This window comes from Carassius carassius, chromosome 2 (assembly GCF_963082965.1).
Source record: "Carassius carassius chromosome 2, fCarCar2.1, whole genome shotgun sequence".
NCBI classification, from domain to species: Eukaryota; Metazoa; Chordata; class Actinopteri; order Cypriniformes; family Cyprinidae; genus Carassius; species Carassius carassius.
Window position 1 is genome coordinate 7468905 of NC_081756.1, and position 23211 is coordinate 7492115.

General features: G+C 34.2%; 1 protein-coding gene across 4 annotated transcripts in view; it reads left to right on the plus strand.

Moving 5' to 3' along the window:
- Positions 1 to 21006, plus strand: part of LOC132101351 (aryl hydrocarbon receptor nuclear translocator 2) — a 73749-nt gene extending 52743 nt beyond the window's left edge. For 2 of the 4 annotated variants that reach the window (XM_059506247.1, XM_059506262.1), the window contains 7 exons: positions 1894 to 1969; positions 5621 to 5744; positions 6188 to 6287; positions 7460 to 7601; positions 8887 to 9055; positions 18302 to 18453; positions 19531 to 21006. In XM_059506247.1, the coding sequence (XP_059362230.1) occupies positions 1894 to 1969; positions 5621 to 5744; positions 6188 to 6287; positions 7460 to 7601; positions 8887 to 9055; positions 18302 to 18453; positions 19531 to 19629 (862 nt within the window). In that variant the 3' untranslated portion in view covers positions 19630 to 21006. The remainder of the gene's footprint in view (positions 1 to 1893; positions 1970 to 5620; positions 5745 to 6187; positions 6288 to 7459; positions 7602 to 8886; positions 9056 to 18301; positions 18454 to 19530) is intronic. The other 2 variants (XM_059506256.1, XM_059506270.1) reach the window with 1 other exon arrangement.
- The last annotated feature ends 2205 nt before the right edge of the window (positions 21007 to 23211 follow it).

The window sequence follows — 23211 nt, forward strand, 5'->3', positions numbered from 1 at the left end:
CGCCACATGATTTCCCATGCCGAGATGAAAGTGCTGTGGCGTTCCTGTAATGTTTTTCATGGTTATAGACATAGAGAGTTAATTGCGGAGGGAGGCAGGGGAGAGTTTGGTTCCTGTGGAAACTTGGATGCTTGAATGTTTTTGCACTTTTTGCAGTTTTGTTTCAGTTTTTCCTCTCTGTTCTTTCTGTTCTCGAGAAGTTCAAGTGCAGTTCAGTGTTTCGGGTTTGATCTCGTTCCTCGGTTGCTCCAGGTGGCCTAGTGTGATTCCAGGATGTGTTAATGTCTGCATACATGTGTGTTTTCATGGGAAGTTTCCTACCACCTCTTGATTTAATAGTTTTTTTTTTTAGATCAAAGGCTTTCCTTTAGATAAGGAAAGCAGCCCTTATTTCATTTGCAGGTATATTTGAAGCTCAATGGCACATCATATTGATAGTGAAACTGAACAAAGGCATCATTTGCTTCTCAAAAGGGAATTTCCATTCAGTTCAAAAGTGGTAAGAGAATCATTTTTTCCTTAGAAAAACAGAAAAGCTTGGTTCCAAAACCTAGTGAGTTGTCCACGTAGGCAGGATTTGAAGTCATTGAAATTGCATTTTTGACTCAAAAGGTAGACTGTATGATTGTGGCTAGTTCAGCCCTATAATGTATTGACATGCTCACTTTCAGTCTTTCAGTCCAAAGAATACTGATTGTAAATATATTATTTTCAATCCTGTAACGTCAATAATAACAATAATCATTTATTAATAATATATTAATATAATATTAATATTTTAGGAATAGGTTGTTATTGATTTTATGCTTATTGATCTCATCAGTAGCATAGGTACTTAATAGGTTATAGGTTAAAACAACTTTCTTAGTATTTATATACATTATTATTTTTTTTATTATTAATTTTAACAATTGCATTATTTTTTAATTATTGTTGCTATAATAAAAAAAATATTATTATTATAAATGTTTAATAATAAATGTATATATTAATATTACTGGAATATTATTGTTTTTAAAATTGTTGTTATTATTATTATTATTATTATTATTATTATTATTATTATTATAAAAGTAGTAAATGTTTTATAAAATATTATTACATATGTGATTATTATTATTATTGATTGATTGATTTTGATGATATTAGTTTAACATTAAAACTCTTTTATCCAGTATTTGTGTGTATTGTTATCATTATTTTCATTATTAATAGTAGTAGTAATGACAATAATAATTATAAAAATAAATATTATAAATGGTAATAAATAAATAAATATTATTTGTATTTTATTTATCTATTTTGTGCTTTTCAGTTATATCTACATACTAAAAGCAAAAAAAGTGTGTCACAGTAAATAAGGAGTTGCTGCCTATGTACAGTAGTGCACTTGAAGTTGTTTACTTATGAGGGTCCATTTCAGTTAGGATACTGCCAGTGTAGGTAGTAGATTATGTATATGTAATACTCTAGTATGGACTATTTTATTGTAAATAGAATATTATTTAGGATATAATATAGATTGTGTGGCTTAGTGATTACATTTCCTCGCTGCCAACACAAAGGTTTAAGGTTCAAACTACAGTAGTGTTCTGTTGTAGTAAAAATGTGTGTGCTAAAGAAAAGCATGTGCTAAGTTTATCATAATGTCATGCAATTTAGCACACTACTGATTTTTGTCTTTGATGAACTTAGGCAATGTATAAAGAATATGGATTGGAGTGTTACATATACGATTGATCTGGTTATACTGAAACCGAATATTCATTTGGGGACGTTTATCTGACTGGTATATGTCTAGATGAGCAGCTAATGATGCTTTTACTCATTGGGAAGCGTGATAAACAGCAGGTGTGGATGTTAAAGTTATGTGTTGTGTGTGTTTTAATGCAGGCAGCTTCAGCAGCAACAGCAGGCCGAACTGGAGGTTCACCAGAGAGATGGACTTACTGCTTATGACCTGTCACAGGTGCAATCTCTTTCCTTTTAGTCTGTCATTTAGTCTCCTAGCACTTACAGGTGCGTTACTCTTTTAGCTTGTGTAGTGCATATAATTTATCCACCTTTGTTTTATATGCAAGTCCCTCTTAAATCAGAGTCACAGCTAAAGCTGATTTATACTTCAAATTGAAAATCAGCCAATGAAGCTCCCAGAGGAACATTTTATTCTAATATTGTTATTAAGTGCTGTTTAATAGCTCAGGAGACTTAGTAAAGTTTGTTTCATCAGCTTTGTCTTAAATTCATCTTCATTTGATAAAGTGTTTGATTTCATATTGAGATCTGTGATGTTTCTCTAAATCTACAAAAACTTAAGACTAGTTTTTGTTTTGTTTTTCAATACATAACAATAATAAAGTAAATAAGCAAAAGAGTGTGTGCTAAAAAGATAAAAGATAAAATATTTGATTTGTTTTACTGTATCCAATTTATTCTCCTTTTTAATCCATTCAATTTTAATAACCCAAGTATGTTTTTTTTAATCATGAAAATAGACCAAGAAGCTACATATAAGACAACTAGTAAAATACAACATTATTTCTATACTAAGTGAAAAGGTAAATAGCTGTATTACAAAATTGTATATTGTACACAGTTGTTTCTCATTTAATTATGAAATTTGCAATGCTTCATGGCATGTGTAACTGTCTCATAAAAGAATCTAAAATCAGCATGCAATCAAAATTAAACATTTCTTTTTTTAATGGATCTTTTATGCATGCAACAATTCTTCCATGCAGTTATTTATTATTTATTTTTATTTATTTTTTACAAAGAAATGTCATCTTTATCCAAATAGTCATTACTTGCTTGATGACGTTTTCAAGCCAGTTGCATTTCAGTTCATGTAATTCTGCCTCAATTCCAGTATGCAGTGCTCAGTTTTTACAATACAATCAACAAACAACAGATTCAATGAAGTTATCTGTTTTTCATGCCAACTTTACGTCTTTGTAATGTTTTAATTTCTCTCAAAACCGCTGATTTAATTCATGGCTCAAAACTCTTCATTTTTTAAATTCCTTATGGATGAAACAAATGGAAGTTCTTCCAGAGTTGATTCCAGTGCAAAATGTGAGGTCACTTTTGTGCACTTAATGCTTTTTGACATTTGTTAGGATGTGATGCATGCTGGAACTGCATTGTCTGTTACTGTGGATAATGACTGATTATGCGAATCTCAATCTGCATAATTGTACTAATTTTAGCCATGGACCGTTAACTCCCTCTCTGTGGATCTGTGCAATAAATATAGGACATAGTTATGAGGTGAAGTCACATATGTAACATCCCCTTCGTCTTTTTTAAAAACTTACACAACTTGATACACATTTGCTTTTAGTCATAAGTTTTAAAGGGTTACTCCACCCCAACATGAAAATTGTGTCATTAATCAATCACCCCCATGTCGTTCCAAACCCATGAAAGCTCTGTTCGTCTTCCGAACACAATTTAAAATATTTTGGATGAAAACCAGGAGGCTTGGGACCGTCCCATAGACTGCCAAGTAAATAACAGTGTCAAGGTCCAGAAAAGGTATGAAAAGTTGTCGTCAGAATAGTCCACCTGCCATCAGACGTGCAATCTGGTTTATATGAGGTGACAGGAACACTTTTTGTAAGTGAAGAAAACAAAAATAATGACTTTATTCTGTGTCACATCATATCACCGTGCTGCGTATGCTCGTCTGTGTCCTCCGTGCCACAAGAATGCGCTGTTTTATTTCAAATCATACCTAAATTCATGTAGAAACAGCGCATCCTTGTGGCATAGAGGATATATGTGCAATATATATACACAATTATGAGTAAAATTGTATATTTTATATATTATATTTTTATATAATTTTATTATATATACAGTACAGACCAAAAAACAGTAATATTGTGTAATATTATTACAATTTAAAATAATAGTTTTCTATTTGAATATACTTTAAAAAAATAATCTATTCCTGTGATGCAAAGCTGAATTTTCAGCTTCATTCCTCCAGCCTTCAGTGTCACATGTAACATCCAGTCGATCACATGATCATTTAGAAATCATTCTAATATTCTGATTTATTATGAGTGTTGGAAACAGTTCTGCTGTCTAATATATTTGATCAATAAAAGGTTAAAAAGAACTGCATTTATTCAAAATAAAATAAAAATTCTAATAATATATTTTCTTTACTATCACTTTTTATCAATTTAACACATCCTTGCTGAATAAAAGTATTGATTTTATTTAAAAAAAGAAAGAAAAAAAAATTACTGACCCCAAATTACTGACCAGTAGTGTATGTTGTTATTACAAAATATTTATATTTTAAAAACATAGCTTTTTTTTTTTTTTACTTTTTATTCATCAAAGTATCCTAAAAAAGTATCACATGTTCTGAAAAAAATATTAAGCAGCAGAACTGTTTCCAGCTTTGATAATGAATCATCATATTAGAATGATTTCTAAAGGATCATGTGATAATGATCTTAAAATTCAGCTTTGCATCACAGAAATAAATGATAATTGAAAGTATAATAAATTTAAAAACAATTATTTTAAATTGTAATAATATATCACAATATTACTGTTTTTTCTGTATTTTTGATCAAATAAATGCAGGCTTGATGAGCAGAAGAAACTTATTTCAAAAACATTAAAAATAGTAATGTTTCCAAACTTTTGGTCTGTACTAATATATATATATATATATATATATATATATATATATATATATATATATATATATAAATGACTTGTGCTGTCAAACTGTTGCAGAATAACAATATAACACTCGTAGCAGTGTCATATTATATGGTCATATTGCATGGTTACTCGTGTTATAATGCATTTATTATTATTAGTTTTGACAGCACAAGTTTGTAAATATATAAGAAACATCACAGAGTGTCTTTAAAAGCCCTCTTTTGTGTGGAACTACTACCGCATATTTGAAGTCTAAACACACAGTCTCGCCTAGAAAACTCTCAAAACTACATTCCCTGACACAATAACAGTATTATTTATAAAATTATAGTGGATTTGGGCATCTACCATGACACTCGCTGTACGAAATACAGCAAGAATTTGAAACGGTCAGAGTTATGTTATCACTATAATATTGCACTCCTCTCAGCCAATCAGATTTGAGGAACAGAAAGAACTGTTGAATACTATGTACGTGTTCAAATATATTTATACTCACAGTACCATATTTTATTAAATTTAACTCTATTTATTATTAAGTGCATTATTGAATTGTAAATTACATGCATTACAGTAAGTAAATATATAGTCACACATTTTCAATATGAGAAAAACTAATTGTGTTATTCAGCATAGTCAGTATATCGATATATTGTAATATATAAACACTAAATATTACTGTGTTTTCAGTAAACGATAAATATGATGTACTGATTGTCAATATGTAAGGATATATATATATATATATATATATATATATATATATATATATATATATATATATATATATACATTCTTTGTGAAAAGGTGCTGTTTTATACTTTCAGGAAAGTTAGGTTTGTGTTCATTTCATTTCTCATTTTGCATTTATTAGCATTCAGCTTCCCTTAGTTAAATTGTCAAGAAGACCCTCTCATATCGATGTCCGCAGGTGCCGGTTGCCAGCGTCCCAGCTGGGGTTCACGAGGCAGGCAAAACCATCGACAAAACTGATTCACTGTTCTCGCAGGAGAGAGACCCGCGCTTCAGCGACATGTACTCAGGGATCCCTGGATGTATGTTATTACACGTATCTAACCAGCACATGCTGATTTCAATCTAAACATCCAATTAACTTTAATTTCACTTAATGTATTACAAAGCCTGCTCATGTCTGCCAGATCAAGTTTGTACGCTATTTTAATGCTTGATACTAGGTGTATACAGTCTATAAATGGTACTTTCTAAAGATCTTGAGTTGGAAATTCCAGTTTAAACATGTAAAATCCTGTTTCTAGCTGGTCAGAGCTAGTTGTTTATAGTCATTAGCTGGTCAAAGCTGGTTAATTCTAATAAGTTTACATTTCTTTCCTTGAGGTTTGACTCTGTTCCTCTTTTCTTTTTGCTGCGGCTGATACAGATGTTGCAGTAATGTGATGTGTGGCTGTGTGTCCTCTCTTAAATGTAGTCATTGAGTGTGAGCTCGATAAGGATCTGTGTTTGTTCTGTTTGCGTTCAGCTGATAAGAAGATGATGGTGCCGTCCTCCACTGCTGGCGGCCAGCAGTTATACTCTCAAGGGAGCCCGTTTCAACCCGGACACTCTGGCAAGAGCTTCAGGTGTGACTCAACACACTTCACATGAAAGTAGAAACACCATCTGATCACTTGATTAATGCTTTAATGCAGAATACAACTCCTATTGCACCAACAGCAGTTTTCACATGCAAAATCACACAAAAAAGTAACTGATACAATATCGTACAAAAGTTCGGGTTCATTGGTTTTAATACTTTTTTTCAGCAAGGATTCATTAAATTGTTCAAAAGTGACAGTAAAGATTTTTAGAATGTTACAGAAGATTCTATTTCAAATAAATGGCGTTCTTTTGAACCTTCCATTCTTCAAAGCATCTTAAACTTAATAAACATGTAAACTTTTGAGATGAATGTGGTGGTGGTTGTTATTTTTATGAAAGGAAAAATGTATGATTTTGTAAAATATCACAGAACAATGCTAATTATGGCTGTCTACAAAATACGTCTTTGGAGAAATGGTGGGCGAATTGAGAACATTTATTAGTCACAAATATTTCTTGCTGGCCATTAAACTATTTAAGCTATGTGCTTTTGGAAAAGAAATTTGACTGAGAAAATATTGTTTATTTTTCCCGTCAATCACATCATACTTTAGACTTCATACTTAGTCTTCAAAACACCACCTGTCACCAAAATGTCGAGACCTGTCATGATTTTGTGCCTAAAATGTTTGGTTAGGATGCAAGGACTGTCACTTTTAGGATCATTAAAAAATCGTTTTCTTACGAGGTATCAAAATCTTCATACTTTGTGATTTCAACTTTTTTGTTGAAATAAAATAAGCCTAAACTGAAATAAAATATAAAAAATGACTTTGTAGCTGAAATAAAATGTTTATATATATTTTTTTCTCTCGCTGTTTGCAGTGCTAAAGTATAGAAAACTAACAGATTTAGAAATAAATAAGAACTGTATCGAAAAAAGTAAAAAAAAAAAAAACTATAAAAATGACATAAAACAACTTTACCTAACATTGAAATGAAAACATATAATAAAAGAAAATGTATAAATATAATCTAATTCAATATATTAACAAAATATAATAGTAGATCAATGATAATAAAATACCACTGGTGTCTGTATCAAGCAATATACTTGGTGTGAAAGGCCTTCAGACGTTTAACAGAGAATCAAGAGGATGGGAAGGTTTAATTTAGTCACATAATGTGGTGTGTGTGTGTGTGTGTGTTTCAGCTCATCTGTGATCCACGTCCCAGGAGTCAATGACATCCAGTCCACAGCCGGTTCAGCTGGACAGAACCTGACCCAGATCTCCCGGCAGATCAACGCCGGCCAGGTGTCCTGGACAGGAAGCCGACCTCCCTTCTCCAGCCAGGTGAGAACCATCCTGGCATTGAGTGTGTGTGACTGCGCTGGCTGCTGGCGCGCTCGTCTTCATTAACATTATTAAAGAAATGGAACATTCCTCTTTAGCAGCCTGATGAGAAAACTGGATCCTGTTCCAGGTTTGAATGTGGAGCAATGGCTAAAAAATATACATATATTTCAAGACTCCGTAATTAATTCATACTTCATACATACTAGTTCATAGTTCATACAGCCTAAATTTTCTTTGGTTGAGGTGTAAATTATGTATAATAACCTAAATATTTTCCTGCTTTTATATATATATATAAGTATGTAAGTATGTATGTATGTATGTATATATAAGACCTCTAACACTAGCTTGCTCTATTCTTTTTCTATTCTATCTGTTTTCTTTTTATTTATTATATTATTTAAAAGCCCATGCTACGTGTACTGTGTTAAGCTAACTGAGGCTTGTTATAGCACTTATATTTCATTGCTCTTTTTGTTGTTTTTGATTGCTTCCACTGTCCTCATTTGTAAGTCGCTTTGGATAAAAGATGGATAAAAAATGTAAATGTAAAATATCAATATTAATATATTCTGCAACATATTTTTCTTGCTTTTATGTGCGTATATATATATATATACACACACATATACATATGTATGTATGTAGGTATGTGTGTGTGTGTGTGTGTGTGTATATATATATATATATATATATATATATATTTATATATAGTGTGTGTATATATATATACACAAAAATAAAAATCAAGGATAATGTCTTAAAAAAATAATTGTAAAGTAATCATTACATTTATTCGTATATACAACATTGATTTAAAAATATAAATATTAATATATTCTGCAACATGTTTTTGTTTGTGTCAGGAAAATATATATATTTAATAATAAATAATTAATAATTTTCTGATAAAATGATGGACAATTATGAGTTTTATAAATAATAATAATAAGAAAAACTAAAATCACTAATAAATAATGTATTATTTTGTTTTACATAAATTTAAGTTTTTTTGAAAACTGGATAGCTGTATAGATGAAATGCATTGCATTCATTGTGAGTTCAACATGTCCAACTAAAGTGATATGAACTAATATAAGAGAGGGAATGAACTGGGACACTCTTATACTTTCTTTTTTGGGTATCAGGCCGTGCTTAATGTCCTGCCATTTGAAAGCACTAGCAGGATCCCGTGTGGCGTCCTTGATATGCATGTATGTGTTTGTGTGTGTTTAATCAGCTGCATATTAATATCATCATGACTCCTGTCGTTCCACCCCAGCAGCAGATTCCTGCTCAGTCTAATAAGGCCCAGTCTTCACCGTTCGGCATCGGCTCCAGCCACAGCTACCAGGCCGACCCGTCCTCTTACAGCCCTCTGTCCAGCCCCGCCACCTCCTCGCCCTCTGGAAACGCCTACTCTAACCTAGCCAATCGCACCAATGCTTTCGGTAAGATCTGCTTATTTATGGCAATAAAGGCCCATTCACACCAAGGGCTATAACTATAATGATAAAAATAAGGCTATAGTTAAAAAAAAAACTTTCTAAATGTGAAAGAACAGCACAACACAACTGCACCAATAACGGCACAGAAGAATGTTGAAATGGCTTTCAGAACTATTTTTTCCAGCTGATAAACATTGATAGCCAATCAGAATCCTTCCCTGCTTTAGAGAGCTAGAGCATTTAAATCTGCAAACGACAAAACTGTAGCCTGTGCTCATAATAAACAGAACCTTATTCTTCGTCGGATGGATACTGATTTAGTAATACTTATTGTTCTTGGTGTAAACATGCTTTGAACTGCATCATTTTTGTGCATATTTGTTTAACGTTGCCTCATATATTCAATCATTTACTATCCATATTGTGATCAGGTAGATATCGAAATAACTTCCAAAGATAGGGATGTCAACAGTTTTTGTACTACTTAAAATAAAATCATTTACTTAAAATCATTTTTGTAAATTTAATTTCATGCAGACACCAAAATGCATGATGGGTGTCACTGCTGCGCATCTTCACAAAAGCTTATCTTTTTCACGTGTTTTTAAGCATTACCGCTTATCGATTTAAACATTAAAGCATCCAAACACAAGACGCGGAAAAGCTGAACAGAGCTGGTTACTCGCGCGCTGTGTTCGGTGCGGAGAGAGAGAGAGAGTCGTATATCACGGACAGCGACACTGAACCGAGCTCTCTTCTGCGAAGTTCTCCTCGAAGTCCCTCCTGCACCTGAACGAACAAATACAAATCGCAGTTTGAACAAACAAAAAGGTGTGAAAGAGCCCAATTCAGCACCACGGTGTTCTGTTGTTCAGGGCTCACGCAGAGAAAGGCGTCTCAAAACACTTGAACATCGAATTCGCTTCTTTTTGCTCTTGTGCCGACAAATACATACAAAATATGTCAAAATATCCACCTTGGAAATTATGCTCGAAAAAACTGTCAGTTATTTCTTAAGTGAAAGTAAACAGTTGAGGAAAAAAATAGTGTATATAATATTGGATGCGTTCATCGTCTCTTAAAGTGACCGCGCCTAATTTAGCTACTGGCTGCTGTAATGTTAATCCAAGAAAATGAAAGAAAAATCCTGCTCTTGACTGAATTACTTTGTAGTTTTAACAGTCAAACCAAAAATTATTCAGACACCAGATATAATTTTTGATATATATAGCAAAACTGTAATAATGTGAGAAATGTTGAAGGTTTCTGAATAAATGAAGGTTTGATTGTATATTTCATTTTTACATTGAAGACTATCCAGTGCTATTTTACAATTAATTATTTGGTTTCTGTACCTTGACACCTACAAACTTGAAAAAAACTTAAACATTGTGTAAAAAGCACAAATAAATAAAAATAAACGAACATACAAATTAAACAATTTCAAACAGCGCCCACTGGTACAACCTTCACCACGTCCCGCTGACCCCAGCTACGGATCTGCTCACGCCTGTTTCACACATACTCCTTCTGCAGTGTGTATGCAGTCCGTGTGTGTTATGTATGTGGTGCAGCAGGGACTCGATGTGCTTTCACACAGGACACGTTTGCAGTCCGCTACTCGGTACGTAAACGATCGCTGCACTGCTGCAGACGCCACGCTCCTGGAACGCACTGACGGACCGCAAGCACTTTGTGATGCATTTTGGAAACAGATGAGCCCCTTTTCTAATGCACCACCTAGCTTGATAAACCCCTTCTCAAAGACTTACTGTTTGTCAATTTTATTTGGGTAACACACATATTCTGAATGCCTTCGGCAGAATTCGAATGAGCCATTTTAATCTAGATTAATCTAGATTAATTTCAAGATCACAGTGAGATTAATCTAGATTAAAAAAATTAATCTATGCCCACCACTAATATATATATATATATATATATATGTATATATATATGTATATATATGTGTGTGTGAAGGATTTACTTTGAAACAATTTTCAATTGGTAGTAAATGTAAAAAAAAAAAGAAATACAGCAAGTAACACTGAATTAAACTGAGAAATTCTGAAGTAGAAAAACTGACAATTTTTGAAGTATTCCAGTAATCTTTGTATTTTTTTTTTTAGTGTTTGTTATCTTGGTAAACATTGTTTTTGCTGGTTTCAATTGGATCTTGTTAATTTTTCTTGTGTTATTTTAGTGAAATTGAACTGTCGTGACAGCTTTAGACTCCTGCAGCTCTGTTTGTACCTGAAACGGTTGAATGATCTCAGCACATGATTGACAGGTCAGTCTGAGATGAACAGACCTTCATATGGAGGCCACATTACAGCACCTCTGGAAAACCAGTCCTCTCTTTTACATGTACAGTGGTTTATAGATTTCCATATAAAACACAGTCAGTAACGGACAATGACTGAAACCACATTAACAGCAGACGGTGTGAGGACTGTATTGCGTCCATAGTGAGACAAATGGCTTTGTTGTTCTGTTTCTTTGGTTTGGCCACTTCATCTCTATTATAGACCGAATGAAAAGCTGATTTCTGTGGTTTGAATGATCACAACTGCACAACAGGCAATTAGATGTTTGTGTTCGTAGTTTTGCAAACTCTTCCAAATTATGTCTCAACACAACAATGACTAATAATCATGAAAGTGTTAAACAATCGGCATAACTTATTCAATGATTTTAGAAAATTACTTTTTAATGAAGTTATTATCTAAATGTAACCATGAAAGATGGTGTCACTCGAAATAATACAAAGCAAATATGACAATAGGCTGTGTTAAGCCTGGTTCACATGGGACGATTTTAAAATTGTCGGCCGATTTTCCAAACCTGAGAGACCCCACACACGGCGATAAAAAATCACGGGTCTAACAGTTTTGGTCGTACAGTGTGTGGTGTGCAGCCACGCGGCAAAATCAACACATCACACACGAACCGATTTGACTCCCGAGCATAGAGCATCACAGTCCCGCCCACAGCCCGAGAGAGCTTTGGTGCCGTAAGTAAATTTCCCATTCATTTCTCCCATTGACTTTTGGAAAAACCCGTATCTAAAGAGTTTTAGAGCATGTGTGAGGATAACCAGCTACGGCTGAACTCATAAGCATATAACATATCATTTTGAGTAAAAACATTAAGAGAAAATCCAAAAAAAGTCAAAGGTACAAGACTGTGTACATATTTTCATTTCGAGCGCAGAAACTACTCATCCCATAAACCACCGCGCCTCATTGAATTCGACTGCAGCCACAACCGCGAACGAGCCTTTTCTTGAGCGACTTCCAAATCTGATGATGGCCGCTCGCGCAAACTTTTTCCTCCAGGGAATTTTATTTTATATAGTGAATGTGCAGTAATAGCAATTCTTTCAGTATTAATCGTGTAAATAAATAGTGTTTTATATAGGTATTGTGTATTGATTTTTATATTTATCATTGTGTAATTTATATTATGTGCGTGTGTGAAAGTGGTTAACATGGTGCAGTGCTTTGTACCTGACTGCAATCACCGCTCAGTCGTCAACAACACATGTCGTTGCCATTACACAAATGTTCAGTAAATGCACAAAAAGGTATGCCTAGGCTAAATATTGTTTTGACAGTGGCATTATAAAATGCTTGATATGACTCGTACCATATGAAGGCTACATTAGCCTTGCTAAAGTGGACGATAATGCTAACTAACGTTACCAACCTCCCTGCAAAACTCTCATGGCAGCCAAGGAGATCATGATTGCACTGATAAGTCTACCGTGCAAAAACGCAACACAGGATTTATTTTATTTTATTTTTTTATTAATGATCTTCGGTCTTCACGGACCTTCGCGGGGTTTAACCAGACAGTTACATGAGCTCCACCAATCAGATGCATCACTGTAGGATTGTGGGATTGTTCAGGATTGTGGGTAATGAAGTACTTAGCCAAGACATCGCGAATAAAAGGCATTTATATCAAAACAAGGTTAGTGCCCCATGATCCTTTTGTGTTTATATGAGCATATTCTATCGCTTAGTACAGCCGTAGCTGGTTTTAAGTCTACCATGTATGGTTACGTTTTTATGGCTTATACCCCAAATGTCAATGCAGGAATTGCATAGAATTTTTACTTCCGGCACCAGCTGTGGGCGGGACTGTGATGCTCTATTCCCAGGACGGGAAATCTTGCAAAATCCCTCGAGATCAAACGTGACTTCAGAGTAAACAATCATGGTGGACGAAGAGGATGCAGTGGCCATAGTTTGTGCTTTGTTTTTAACCGAAAAAAACATAAGAAAAACAAGAAAAGGCGATGGTCAAAGAAGTGGAGACAAACATTCACGGTGTTGCCACAGGTCGACGAGTTGGTCCTCCATCTCCGACGTCCACCGGACTTTCTGGTGCGCCATGCCGCCGGCTGTTTTGATTTTGTTTCCCGGTACTTCCTCGCCGCCTCGTCACCTCGCTTTCTGATTGGCTACACGCCACAGTCCAAAGGCTGCGTGATCGTTTGTCCTCGGGGGACACCACACACGAGAAAAAATAAATAAATCCAACATGTTGGATATCCCCGATTTGAGATCGGAGCGGTCCCGACGTCCTTCCGAGCAGAGGAGCGCAGTCTTAACACACCACACACGGCAGGAATATCTGATCAGATTATTTTACGATAATCGGAGCATCCTTAAGATTGTCGGAAGGGGTGAATCGGGGCTAAAATCGGCCCAATTATCCTGCCGTGTGAACCAGGCTTTAGGCCTTACATTACAGTGTTTTACCACGGTATTCTTAGACATGAAGTAAAATATATTTTATAGCATTATAAATGTTTTTTTTGATAATTGCATAGTAAAATATTTATAAAAAATAATATTAGATAATATATTTAATAGAATGTGTGTGTATGCATATGTGTGTATATTATATAGAATTATAAATATATTTTTATAATAATCAGTTCTGAGAAATTAAATATTGCATGTTTATTTATTAAATATTATTTTTTAAATATAAAATATACTTGTATAATTAAAAAAATATGAAATTTTTTATATATTAATATTAGATAATTAGTTATTTATATTATAGAATATATATATATATATATATATATATATATATATATATATATATATATATATATATAATATTTCATGTTTAAATATTATTATTATTATTGTTATGCATTCACTTTAATCATAATATAAAATTCCTCATACCATGATATAAGTCATCATCCACTCCTGTCCCATCCTAGGGAAGAAGATCACGTTGATGTTACATACTCTTTCTCTTGACGTGCTTTTCTTTTGCCAGGACTTTAAACAGCCTGCAGTGGGTTGAATTAATCTGTCATGCATTGCACCATTTAAACTCATGCTAGAGAGATCAGGTTTCTTTATCCTGACACTTTAAAGTGAGGAATTTGACCAGCGTGACACCAAGAGCGCAGATCCACAAACACAGTTGTGCAACTTTTCACTTTCCTCGACCGAAGGCAGAATATGCTGAAACTGTAGAATCGTTGTTTTCCCGTTACATCCGTTCAAAGCAGCCTCAGATTTCTTCATCACATTCAGTTCTATGCACTGACTTCAGTTTAAAGCAGGGCGTGCGTACAGAGACACTTTCAGGATGACATTTTTTCCCATTGTTGTGTCCCTGGAGGGAAACTCTCTACTTTGAACCTGTGATAAGTGTGTCCATTTAATAAGTCATTTATGTTAAACAGGTGACATTAAAAACCCACTTCCATTTCAAGTGTAGAATGGCTTTCCGAGCCCTGAAGGCTTCTGCCAGCCGCTTGAAAATGAAGCCATGTCCAGATAATTCTTTTTTAATATGCTGCCATTAAAGAAAATGGAGCATTTATCTTCGCTTCCTCACGTGGACTCTGAGACTGCTGGAAGACACGATGTCTTTTTCTATATTTGGAATGAATCCATTTAATCCCAGTTTTCAGCAAACTGAGCACGTGTTAATTTTTAGTTTGTGGAACATATGTGCTTTATTCTTAAATTACAATTGTAACTAATGAGAAACAAAAGTTACTTAACTGTTTACAAAAAGACTTAGTTTAAAGTTGCAAATAAAAGTACTTCATCTCTTTTGCTCACTAAGGCTTCATTTATTTGATTAAAGAAAAAAACAATAATATTGTGAACTATTATTACACTTTATTATAGCTGGTTTCTAATTGTATATATTTTAAGATGCAGTTTCTTCTCGTTATTTTAAAGCTGAATTTTCAGCATCATTACTCCAGTCTTCAGTGTCACAGAAATCATTATAATATGCTCATTTTATGCTCCAGAAGCATTTCTGTTTATTACCAAAGTTGACATTTTTTTTGCTGCCCTCATATGTTTGTGGAAAGCGTGATACATACTATTTTTGCATAAGTGTTAAATGTCAAATATGCCAGAATATATAAGTGGGCTTGTTTCCTATCCATACTTAATAACTTTCTCTCTATGATAATTTCATAGTGTTAAAATGAGGAAAGTTGTACTCTGCCCTTTTCCGAAGAACTTTATAAAGCATATTTTCATATTTCATATTCCGTTCTGATGGAAATGAGAAGTGACAGGGGAACACATCTCCACCAGAGCAGCGGTTTGAAGATCAGAAATCTCATTAATTTAAACAATTTTATATCAAGATCTGCGTGCAGATTTATTAGGTGTAATTACCAAACCGGTGCCAATTTCTTTTTATTTGTATATGTTCGACGTTAATTGACTGCTAGTTATTGGCTGTGATCTTTATTTCAAGACATGATCAGTGTTCTTACATTGACAGACTAAGAATAAGAGAATCGCCTTGTGACTTTATTTACTGATAAACCAGCTCCTGTTAGACTCTTTGGATTTCTGCTTCATAGTTTGTACAATGTAGTCTTTTCACAGCTAATGCAATGCATAAACAATAATCGCACTGCCTTTATTCATGTGTTTCATTCTCAGTTTATGTTACATTGTGCCTTAATTGCAGTCTTTATATGTGACCCTGGACTACAAAACCAGTCTTAAGTCATTTTTCAAAATCTGAATAAATAAGCTTTCTTTTGATGTATGGTTTGTTAGGATCGGACAATATTTGACCGAGACACAACTATTTGAATATCTGGAATCTGGGGATGCAAAAAAATCAAAATATTAAAAAAAATCACTTTTAAATTTGTTCAAATTAAAGCAATGCATATTACTAATCAAAAATTTGGTTTTGATATATTTATGGAAGCAAATTTACTAAATATCTTCATGGAACATGATCTTAATATCCTCATGATTTTTGGCATAAAACAAAAAATCGATAATTTTGACCCATACAAAGGTTTTTTTTTTTTGGCTATTGCTACAAATACACCCCAGCGATGGTTTTGTGCTCCAGGGTCACATATGCATACGTGAAATACAGCACACATTCAACAGCTGCATTTATCGTTGTGAAAGCAAGAGAATGTGCATTCAGTCTTTAAAATGATTGAAGAGCGTTGGGAATAACGGCTCGCTCTTTGAACGCCGTTTGCTTTTCTCACGCCGGCTTTTTGACCGCCGACCGGAGAATAAGCGCTACGTAAGCTCAACAGATACCGGGGGAGAACATGAAGCACGCTGATTTCAGATTGATGGGGATGGAGAAAGATGGCTTGGGGAGAGAAACGCAACCAAAGACGAACAGAAAAATTGATAGAGAGATTTACGAGGCGTGTCAAACGGCTGAACCTTGAGGGAAAGACAGACAGAAAGCGAGCTTGAGAAGGGCTGCTCTCGGCGTCTGCTCGACAAACACTAACACAGTAGGGAAATGAGAAGTTTGACCTTACATCACTGCCTCATCAGCATGGAGAATAAGAGAAACAGCCCGAGGGCACCGCTGTGCCATCCTGCAAAAAACAGCCACCCACGCCGCGCATTAGTCTGCTTCACTCACTCGTTTCCTAAGCAAAGACTCGGGCCCCGCGGGTGAAGAGACACTAGATGCATGCCTTTAAATGATTCTGTCAGCCTCTAGTAAATGTCTCTCCCCCTGTTCGGCAAATTGAGCGAAATGGAGGTCGTACGTGTGTTTCAAGTGTTTTACAAGCACGCTCGATTGAGATGCTGCAAAAGTAGACGTGTTGGAGTTAATGTGGAAGTTGATACTGTAAAGTCTAAACATGTTTGTTGAGAAGCGCTGAGGGATCCATATCACAATACTTTGCCATCATTTATTCACCTCCATTACTTTGTTTTTCTGTAGAACACACAAGGATTTTTTGCCGTTATATTATTATTATTATTTCTATTACTATTATACTAGTAGTAGTAGTATTTCTATTAGTAGTGTATTATTTTGTATATATTTTGAATTAGCTTTGATTTTTATATTTTTTATTTTACTTTTAGTTTTAGTAATTTTATGTACATTTGTATTAGTTAGCTTTTTTTACACTTCTATTTAGCTTTTTTTTTTACTTATTTTAAAGGGGTCATATGATCCTTTTTTAAAGATCATTATTTTGTTCATTTGGTATTACAGAATATGTTGACATGCTTTAATGTTCAAAAAACACATTATTTTTCAAATACTGTAAATTATTGTGGTTTTTATTCTGATATTTAGATTTTGTATATTTTTAGTTAGCGGTATTGTTTTTTTTCTGTTTTTCTTTTTTTTTTTCAGTTCTTAATTATTTTTTTTAAGTTCATCTTTCATACGTTTTCAATGTTTTCATCTAATATTGATATTTTCTTTCAACTTTATTTTAATTAACATGTTCCTAATAGTTCTAGTTAACAGTAATAGCACTTATTTTTATTTCAGTTATTTTCCTTTAATTTAATTCCATTTATATTTTGTTTTATTCCATGATATAATTATTTTTCATCTAATATTTGTTTTATAGCTTATTTTATTTCTGCTTTATTTCAATGAAAAAAATGTTTTTTAATAGTCAATAATAAAAATTAAGCACTTTTTTAATATTTAATGACATTTTAATTTTATTCCGTTTCTATTTTTCATTTTAAGTTTTCACGTAATATTTAGAATTTATTTTATTTCAGGTTTCAATCAACAAATGACTTAGAATTGAATAGTTTTAGTTACCAATAATGATGCTTCTCAGCTCTTTTCCATACAGCAGCAGTTCGCTGGGGTTGCAGAAAGAACCAAAACACAATACAGAGTCTCGGGCGTAATGTCTGTTCATCTTTAAGCTGAAGATGTGACTCTTGGGAGCCGTTGTGAATGTGTCTGTGTTGGTTTCTCCAGATGTGTCTGGTGAAGGCGGTCAGAGCGGAGGGCAGTTCCAGGGCCGGCCGTCTGAGGTCTGGTCTCAGTGGCAGAGTCAACACCACAGCCAGCAGGGAGGAGACCAGCATCCTCATCCTCATCCTCAGTCCAGCCAGACCGAGGTCTTCCAGGTGAACTCACTGTCAGACACATCAATATCCACCTGTGTGCAGTACACTGGAGACGTCTGTTGATGGGAAATTGAACATTTGAAGGTCTAACAAACCAGACTGTCCTGGCCCAATGGTTAGAGATCCGGACTCGTAATCTAAAGGTTGTGAGTTCGAGTCTCAGGTCGGCAGGAATTGAAGGTGGGGGGAGTGAATGTACAGTGCTCTCTCCACCCTCAATACCATGGCCCTTGACCCCCGTATGTCACGTCATTTTCACTTTTGTCACTTTAAATAATTTATTGATGTATTTAATCATTCTCTGGTTTATATGTTATAATATTATTTTTATAAAAAAAGTAGTTATTATTAAAGTTACAACTCTTCACAATACACAGATTTATACCATAATAGAATTGATTCATATTATGATTTGGCTATTATTTTTATATTTGCAGTTATAACTTTAGTCTTAGTATTTTGAAGATTTTAGTCATTTTGCTATGTGTTTTTCTTATATATATATATATATATATATATATATATATTTCTACTTAGAATTTTCCGTTTTAATCATTTTAATACTTCAACTTAAACATACATTTTATTTCAGTTAGTTGCCAATGCAATATTTCAAATTTTCATTCGTTTTCTAATATTTCATAATTTTTATTCATTTAAAATTTTAATAGATTCTAATATTTATACTCTGTTTATATACATTTTCTGTTTATGTTCTCACTAGATTTGATCAAATGTAAATGTGTACCTTAAATGCAAGTCACTTTGGATAAATGTGTGCATAAATGTGTTAAATGTAATTTACAGTCTCTTCAGTTATAGCTCCTAAATCTCAAAATACAGCGCAGCATTGATGAGCTGTGAGGAAAACCAAGGACAAGTCACCACTGATGTCAAACCTTGTGTGACGCGTCCCATTTGAGAAATAAATATTGTTTGAATTGTTTTATTGATTCTATTCTTAGTCATGCAGATTCACTTCTGTAGCATCTCTTGATATGAATCGGCCTTTATAGTGACATTCACTTACACTACTGGACGTCTGATCTCACGCCGCGCTCTGTTTCTGTCCCACAGGATATGCTACCGATGCCAGGGGATCCAACCCAAGGAACAACCAATTACAACATCGAAGACTTTGCCGACCTTGGCATGTTCCCGCCGTTTTCTGAGTAATCACAGACTCTTTTGTTTGTTTGTTTGTTTGTTTCAGTTCGGACTGCAGTAACTTCATCTCACATGTGACACACATCACGCTGCTGAAACACATTTCTGCCTACACACACGCACACACACACACGCACACACACACGCACACACACACACACACACACACACACGCACACACACACACACACACACACAAACACACTCTTGACTTGATCACTTGTACACAAACAGTTAGAAACACACAGCGCTAAGAGCAAAATAAATATATTCCCAGTTTTGATGCTTTTCTTTCATTTAATCATCATGTGATGATTAACTGCTGCCATTAGCACAAAAAATGTTACAGACAATTTTGTGAGCAGTAAAAGTGCAAGATTATTTATGCAAAGGCATCATTTACTTATAATAAAGCAGCATCAATAAAAAGCCTAATTTACATAGAAAGCAGGCACATGAATGCCTAGATTGGGCAAAATGTGAATATGATGCAGGATGCAAGTTAAAGTTTCGAGGATTCACCCAGCAACTTCAAGTCAATACTGTTCTCACATACACACATAAATATAACGGTTTTCTTTTTTTTTTTTACGCTTTTACCGTACAGAAGTATTTTCAAAATCTTTTGAGAAGCGAAGGATCGTTTTCTTCACTTGTCGCACCTCATTTTTCGTTGCCAAACAGCATTTCGCTGACAAAAAAAGTGAAGATCTTTTTACGCTTACCTTGTAAAATGTAGTCTATGTAGTGATGTCTATTACCTAGCTTAACTAATAATAAATGTAGATGGATGTAAAGACATAAACAGTATTTGATTTGAATTTAAAATTTGCATTTGCAATTGTTTTGTTTTTTTTACTTGTTTTTTTTTTCTTATAAAAAAAAACACTAGCAACAGTGTCACTTTGTGAAGTAATCAACACCAGCCTCGTATGAGCAGATGCAGCATAAATATCAAGCATTCTGCGGTGTTCATTGTTATCTTTGAGGCAGCTGCGATTCGTACTATTAACTTTTGGACGAATAATGTGGGACTTCTTGTTTTCTCGATCATGCCACAACTCTGGACTGATGGAAAGACCTTGACATGAAATCTAAACCTTTTTGGAAATCAAATGGATGTTTAATGTAAATAATGCGATTTGTTTTTATGTCAGACCATGTTTTATTTCGCATACAGCTATATATACTTGTGTAGGTTTAATATCATTGTGTGCAATGTGAGTACATATTTAACTCTCGGTACTTAGTTAGCCTGTCCATTGTACAATGAGTCTAGGATTGTATACATTGTGTAAATGTGTTCTGTTATTTTTGTGTGACTTTATGACGAAAAATTGTGCTTGTGACAATAAATTCTCATGGAATATGTGGATTTCAGTCAAACTGAGTGAGCTGTATTCATTGGGAACCACTTCCACTTCAGACAATTTCCTCTTTGGAAGTCACCCACTTCCAAAACACAGAAGTTAATTTGTATTTTACCTATAAATTATAGGTAAATTATGGTGATGTTTTTATCAGCTGTTTGGAGTGGACTCTCATTCTGACGGCACCCATTCACTGCAGAGGATCCACTGGTGAGCAAGTGATGTAATGCTATATTTCTACAGTAACAAACACATCTAAAATGGTCTGAGAGCGAGTACATTTTCAGCAAATTGTCATTCTTGGGTGTATTCCTTTAAAGTAAATTGCAAGTTCCAGTTATGTAATGTGGTATGTTGTAGCCCATGTGGTAATGTTCAAGCACGCTCATCGTATATGACCGTTCTGACATGACTTGAAGATAGCAAGTCATTGTTTTGGGAGAGGGATTTCTTCTAAATGCATGTGAGCGTCCTGAGACGCCATATCAGCCTGTCATATAATTGCATTTCTGTACACTGTCAAAAATGTTCACGTTAAATTCCTCCTGGGTGAAGCATGACATGACTTGACTGGCTAGAAGCGTAAACATCAGATCTCTTAAATCACGTTCATTGCGTGCATCTCAGTTTAATGCAGAAGTACTTTGCAGATGTCTTCAACATTCCAGAGGATCTTGATGCTCTTTGATTAGACTCTTGTTTAGAAGAGAAACTTGAGATGTTTTGCATGGGTCAAATGCATCGAGTGATTCGAATCTGGCTGCAATCACTGTCATTCCTGTTTTCATTGACGTTGTGTAACAGTGTACACTTTTTTTTAACTAATGCGATTCATTGTTAAAAAAAAGTCAAGGTATTTTAAATAATGATCAAGATAACTTAATAAGATTTACTGGAATATTAAAACTTTATTGTAGTTTACTGAATACTTTGAAGTTCTAACAACTGTTCTGAAAGCCAAGTGATATCTCAATAGCTTTCCATATGATTTCTTTATTTTTTTAAGTTGAACCAAAAAATATTACATTTGCTTTCTTGGCAGTATGCACCCTCATGAATCAATAGCATAACAATGCATTGTTTAACCATTTGTAAGTTTAATTTATACTGCTGTTGTTGATTTTATGATTACATTTAGTAACATTTAGGATGAGTTTGTTCCTCTAATTAAAATACTTTTTATTTATTTCTAATCATCTCATGATTCATGAGAGGTTGTGGAAAGTTTAAAGAAATATTTCCACCCAAAATGAACATTTGCTGAACATATACCAACCCTCACACCATCCAAGATGTAGATGAGTTTGTTTCTACATCAGATTTGGAGAAATTTAGCATCATATCAATTGCTCACCAGTGGATCCTCTGCAGTGAATGGGTGCCGTCAGAATGCGAGTCCATTTTCAGCAAATTTAATTTTTTTGACTGAGCTATTCCTTGAACTCTATTAATTTGACAGATGAAGTAAACAAAAAAAATGCCTTTTTATAGTTCTAAATAATTGTAAACACTTTTAGCATAGTTGTAAAAGTTTCATTACCCATCTCACAGGCCTGCAGCTATGCAATCAAGACCTGTTTTTGTTTTGGAATGCTACCAGTGCGTTTATTTTCTGTTGCGTGCACTATACACTGTCATATCTGACAGGATCAGGTCAGGACCTGTTGGGTTTTGCAATAAAACCATTAACAGGTTTTGAGTGACAAATAACAACATAACTTTCTGCCCTGCTGTTTTCAGGTGTGTTTTCAGTTGAACTGTTTCATATGATGTGGAACAGAGGATGGTATTCTATTGCTCTGTCAGATTAACAGCTAAGCATCATTCTACTGACTTTAGATGGCTAACTTTGAGTGTCTGGCCATTAGATTTCCCATTCACCTCAGTAGGAGTTTCCCTGTTGGCGCTGCTGGATGCAGGATGCTCATGTTGTCCGAACATACTGGAAAACTGATGTCATGAGTGACTAATGGCACCACAAGAACGCACACATTCCCAAAGCCTTCACTAGTGACTGTCCTGAGCCGTGACGTCAAAGACGGCAGACACAGAGAAAGTTCAGTCCATTTCAAACTATTAATTTTTTTATCAGCCCTTTGTGTTTTTGTTTAATTAATATTCTGGCTAATTCGGTTATTTCAGTTATTATGAGCATTGGACTAATACATTTTGGCATAGTTTATTATTAACTATTTGAATCTATTTAAATAATATTTTGTTT